At 36.2% G+C, this 6000-nt stretch overlaps 1 protein-coding gene across 3 annotated transcripts in view; it reads left to right on the plus strand.

The window, feature by feature from the left end:
- The window catches only part of LOC131032482 (uncharacterized), a 227653-nt gene extending 222339 nt beyond the window's left edge, over nucleotides 1-5314 (plus strand). For 2 of the 3 annotated variants that reach the window (XM_057963474.2, XM_057963476.2), the window contains one exon: nucleotides 4794-5314. In XM_057963474.2, coding sequence (XP_057819457.2) covers nucleotides 4794-5128 — 335 coding nt within the window. In that variant the 3' untranslated portion in view covers nucleotides 5129-5314. The remainder of the gene's footprint in view (nucleotides 1-4793) is intronic. The other variant, XM_057963475.2, reaches the window with a different exon arrangement.
- The last annotated feature ends 686 nt before the right edge of the window (nucleotides 5315-6000 follow it).

The raw sequence follows: 6000 nt of genomic DNA on the forward strand, positions 1-6000 counted from the left end.
TTGGGCACATTTTGGAATAGGAGAAAAAATTCTAGAAATTTGTTCCTGGAGGAAAGAATTTTTTTGTGCTCTTTGAATTCTTCATGTTCGCAAGGAGCTTTTCGACTAATTTTTCACATCTCCTAAAATTTTAGGAACTTTCCTAAAATTTAGGACCCGAGTCCAGCAGAGAGAGAATTCTCTCACGAGTCCAAATTTGTAAAAAAATTCAAATTTTGAGGAGATTTAGTGTCTAAAAATGGATTTTTAAATTTTTTACCAAGGGGAATTCTTGTTTTTTCATTCCATTCTTGGCCCTCAATTTCTCCTTTGCCTTGGAAAATTTTCTTCATTCTTGAGCTGGGCATGGATTTCACTTGGTGAAGGAATTCTTCATTTCATTCATTTTCCATGTCCATTTGATTTTGGGAATCCTTCTTCTAGCATGGGCAAAATTTTGACTCGGAGCAGGAATTTACCAAATTTGAAGTTTTCCAAGACACCTCCCTTTTAGCGCCCTCACACATCCTTGGGCGGAATTTTACACTAGGCAAGGAATTTGACTCTTTCACATTTTCCATGACATGGGCATTTTAGTGCCCTACTCCATCCTTGGGTGGAATTTTACATGTTTCAAGGAATTCACAAATCTTTGACTTTCCATGAGCATGTGATCAAGTAATTCATCATTTTTCATGCTTTCCATGCTGACTTCATTTTAGCACCCTTTCATGTTGGTGTTGGAAATAAGCCACACCCGGACCGACAATGGATTGGTCCAAGAGGGGCTAGTAGCTCAGTGGTAGAGCACTCTAGCAGCGTATGGAAGGTCCTAGGTTTGAGTCCTAGCTGGTCCATGTCTCAACATGGTATCAGAGCTAGGTCTAGGCTAGGAGCCCCAAGCACACGAGAGGTGTGGCTTAAGCGGGGGTGTTGGTGTTGGAAATAAGCCACACCCCGACTGACAATGGACCGGTCCAAGAGGGGCTAGTAGCTCAGTGGTAAAGCACTCCAACAACGTATGAAAGGTCCTAGGTTTGAGTCCTAGCTGGTCCATGTCTCAACATTTCACTCACCTGGGTGCATTTTCCATCTGGAAGAGGAATTTCATGATTTTCACCCTTTCCATGATGTCTTTCTTTTGGCGCCCTACTTGGGATTTGGGCGTGGATTTCACTTTGCCAAGGAATTTAATGACTTTTCCGGATTTAGAAATGATCGTGTATATCTAGTCTTTAGTGTCAACCTGCAAGGACCTATCACAAATAAACTTTACAAAAATAGAAACTCTTTCAAAATGTCAGTTTTAGAACAAAACAGGGCGCATGGGCACTTTCTAAAAATAAAAACCTACTAAAAATAGTAAGTTTGATTTTTGGTGAAATGAAGACATTCTGGGAGGCAGTGAAATCCCTAAAAAAAGGAACTTTCTAAAAATAGAAAGTTGCTCAAAATTCGCTCAAATTTCAGGTGCCGGTTCCTTAGGGTCTTGACTCCATTGCAACTTACAGTTTTCAAAAACCTTAAAAGGAAACGTTTAAAATCTAGGACTAAAGGTAGAAACCCTAAAACTGACAAAACGAGCCCTAGACTTAACCAAAATTGCTGAAACGAGCTACAGGCTTGATCAAACTGACCACACTCACTTGCAAAACAGAGAGACTAACAAGACCGCCACCAAAGACCCCAAAAAATGAAAACCAAAAGACCAAGAGGGCCTAAAAAATAGGGGGTCCCCATTTGCAATGGGGCGATGTGTGAAAACGTCACAATAGGTCCATCACGACATCGCAAGGTTAACTGGTTGTTCACCTTGACTGTTGCGAACTTGCGATGAATGAACTTCCCACTTGTTGGTAGCGGCTAAGATAGGGCCGGTATTGTGACTCATGGGGACCCTCCAACCGGTGGCACTTTAGTGATATGACCGACGCAGCAGGTCAACAAAGGAAAAGAACAAGGCCAAAAAGACCAAGTAAGGAAACATTAGGGGTTTAGGGTTTTATGGCCCTAGGGAAGCATGCATGGTTTAGCTATTAGGTTATTTCAGATCAGTTATTTGCATGGCTCTCAGCATGACATAAAAAATATCAACAGTTTTCTTCTGTAATAATTTCATGTGCGAATTAAGATGTAGTTTACTCCTATATTTGGTATGCATTGTCATCTATACTATTAATTCATGTATTCATTTTATTAGTGAGAAGAGTAAACAGCAAGTTAGAATTAGATATTTAAATAATTTTGCTGTTGAAATAAGTATTTAAAATTTGTAATCTGTTAATAATTAGAGATGTAGATAAAGGTGGCTAGAGAACCTGTTGGATACTGGATTTTATTTTTGATATGTTCAAGTTAGACAGCATATGCATTGTTATTTAGGCCTTTAGACTATGTGATTGCCTACTTCAGCAGTTATGAGCCTCTCAATACATTGTAAAGGATTATCAGTGAGTTTTGTGCTGTTTTATAAAAATAGGGATCCTAGCAAATTTTCAACGAACAGATTAATAGTTTAGAAACTTTAGGCATATTTTGAACAAAAAGTCTTGGAATATTGTCTCTGCGAAGTAAATTGGAATAGCTAACAGAAGTAGGCACAGTGTTGTCGGGCTTTTCTCTTGTGGGCTCTTCGTGCTTATCTGTTTTGCTGGCTATCCGTGGGTCCCTGCATTGTCCCTACTAGTTAGAGATCATTAACCTGCAAAAATAGATTGTTAGAATACAACAAACATATATATATATATATATAAGTAATCTAAATTGCAATCTAACTTTAAAATACATACTTAACATAATCACAACTTTTATCTAATAAAAAGGATACGATTGCCATACGAAAGTATGTCCTTAGGCGGTCGTGAAGCTCGCCTTCTTGGAACCCATCTTGGTTCCAAGCTCTCGAGGAAGTCGAAGGTGAATTCGACTCCTGTCTTGAATGTAATTTCTTACATCCAAGCCCTCCAAGAAATCGAAAGTTAATTCAACTCCTGTCTTGAATGTAATTTCTTACATCCAAGCCCTCCAGGAAATCAAAGGTTAATTCGATTCCTGTCTTGGGTGTAACCTCTTACACCCAAGCCATCCAAGGAAGACCCTATGTCAATTCCTTGCCTTGGATGATGCATCCCATCATCCAAGTCCTCAAAGGGGACCGGCTAGATCCGTCTCTTCTTGGATGAACTTAGTCAACCAAACCATATATATTGCCTACTAGGGATTATCATAATCCCTCCATTAGGCTAAGGGAATTTCTTCCCTATAACCTTCATCATATAATCACATTAATATTACATTTTATAATTCATTACTGTTTCGATTCCATAATTTACGTTTTCATTTACATATTCTTTAATCTTTCTAATGATCCTTAATATACATACATATTCTACATAGATTCCTATCTTTATTGCTACATTCATATAAGTAATCTTTAGAGATATATGTATTCATAAAAATGCATTAATATATGTGTGTGTGTGGGGCACACACGTCCACACACATATATACCTTAAGACTTCTTAACCCCTCTTACCTGTACGTAGATTGTAGCCTGCGGTTGGAGTTCGCACTCTAGATGTCGCCTGCAGATTGGGAGGCATACCACAAAGAACACAAATGTTACTTCCTGTAACTTGATAACAATTCTGATCTGATCTTATCAATGGTGATGTCACTAGATGCTTTTGATTCCTTCCCTTTATATCTCTCAATTTGAGGGAGAGGTCACACCTCTTCATCATGTATGCCCTTTGGCAAGAGACATACCCTTTCACCATTAGCACCCTTTGAAAGAGTGTAACTCTTCATTATTTCTACCATTTGAAAGGGACACAACCTTTCATAATCAGATCTGCACTTATTATTTAAATCAAAACTGCACTTCTCATCACCAAATTCTCCCCCCTCTCAAATGAGGTTTTCTTCTCCCTTTTATATATCATTGTTGAGGGAGTCACAACTTTTCCTTTCATGTCTTTTGACTTTTCATTAACTTAATTAATTTTTTATTAATCATATTTAATTATATCATTTTATATTTTAATTTTATTATTATCATTTATTATTAAATTCTATTTCAAAGTGGAGATATTATTATCATTTATTATTAAATTCTATTTCAAAATGGAGATATTATTATCATTTATTATTAAATTCTATTTCAAAGTGGGGATATTACAGTCCCATAGGTTATTTGGCCTTGTGGACATTATTAAAAACATTCATTCATTCATTCAATCATTTTGGCAAATATTTCAAGGATCATGCACACAATGCTGATACATAACTATTTCCCTTTCTGGGATTGAGGATTAAGATTCTATTTGTTCTGGCAGTCACATTTTTATTCAGCTACGATTTGCTTGCTTAGTCAAGTTGTGATGGATTACTGTGTGATGGCCAACTTATCGAGTATGAATATTAAAGCTTAGAGAGAGCGTTCCCATAGCATATAGAGTTCTCTTATCCCTTCCATTATTTATTCGAGGATTGTTGATTGAAGTCTACTTCATTGTTATTACATTCATTCTTGTCCACTCTTTGATCTGTACCCAATGTGAAAGTTCTAATGTACATGAAAAGCTTATTGTTAATCATTACCAGAATATTGGGAACTAGAAGGAAACCATAAGAATGTATAGAATAGAATCTACAATTTTCTTTTTTCTTTTCCATTTGCAAGACCTGCTATTTTTATTGAAAAAGTGTGGAATATTCAAAAGCATCATCCTTTTCATTCTATTTGAACTGAGGTCATATTTATTAGCATGACTTGGAAGCATGTATTATCTAATTATTCTTGACATTTTTAGATCCTTCTCATGTGATAGATACACATGAAACTTTGGTTCCTGAGGGGGACATTGATGGAGTTGATGGGTGGCATACTATTCAATTTGTCAGCAACAAGGGTGGACCCACAAAGTTTGTTCTTTCGCTATTCTGGCATCATAACTTCACAAATCTGCCGACTCAATCACATCAAAATAAAGAAAATGATCTTATAAAGTTGAGAACAGATCTAAATACCATTACACCTAAAGTTGCTCGAATACTAGAAAAGCTTCCAGATTGGTGTGTGTTGTTTGGTAAATCAACATCACCCTATACACTATCCTACCTGAGTAGTCTCAGTGTCAGCTTTTAACTGTTTTATGTTTAAAGATTACAAAAAATCCGAAGGCAGTTTTGATGCAGCAATCATGTTCAAAAGGCTCTTCAGTAGGACTTCTGGTACATAACAATACTAGTCCAAGCTTTTGCTTGAAGTTATTTTTCTCTGTAATCACGTGCAAGTGAATCTATTTATCTCATGTTTATGTCACCTTATGAATATGCTTTCTAGATGCATGAAAGACTGAAGTGAACATGTTATGCTTTTTGGAGGGTTCAATTTTTTTTTTTTTATGAATTCCAAAGATTATACTGGATTTTGTTCAACTTCGCAACCATAGGCAAGTTGCTTATGTTCATGAGGTAGGGAATTCCAAATTCATTCCAAACATTTCCTTGTATCATTTTATTAAGGCATTATTACATTGATTGTAAGCAACTCATGGTGCAAATAGAAGAGTTCCTTGTATGAAGGATAATCCTTTGCACCATATAATTACTCTTGAAAATTGCATCATATTCAGCAATCTCCTTTTTAAATTCAGGAAATTTTTGGTTCTTTTTATCATGATGGCGTGTACATTCTACATTCTAAGTATATTAATAAAGGTGCAAAGGTGTGCCAAATTCCAGAGGATGGACATTTGAACTGTATGAAGCTGACAGTATACAAAACTGTTGCTACATTTAGAGCAAACTTCTAATCCATTAAAGGAATTGTTCTATGAACAACCTCTGCTATCTACATATGTGGGTCTTAGATCAAATCTAAATTTTATATCTTTTCTTATTCTTGTGCTTTTGATGAACTACTTAGTTCCTTTTGCATAATTATCTCATAAATTGAAGTAATCAAATGGGTGTTGGTCTTAGATCAAAACTCAAGTTCATATCTTTTCTTTCCCT

This window comes from Cryptomeria japonica, chromosome 11, assembly GCF_030272615.1.
Source record: "Cryptomeria japonica chromosome 11, Sugi_1.0, whole genome shotgun sequence".
Lineage (NCBI taxonomy): Eukaryota > Viridiplantae > Streptophyta > Pinopsida > Cupressales > Cupressaceae > Cryptomeria > Cryptomeria japonica.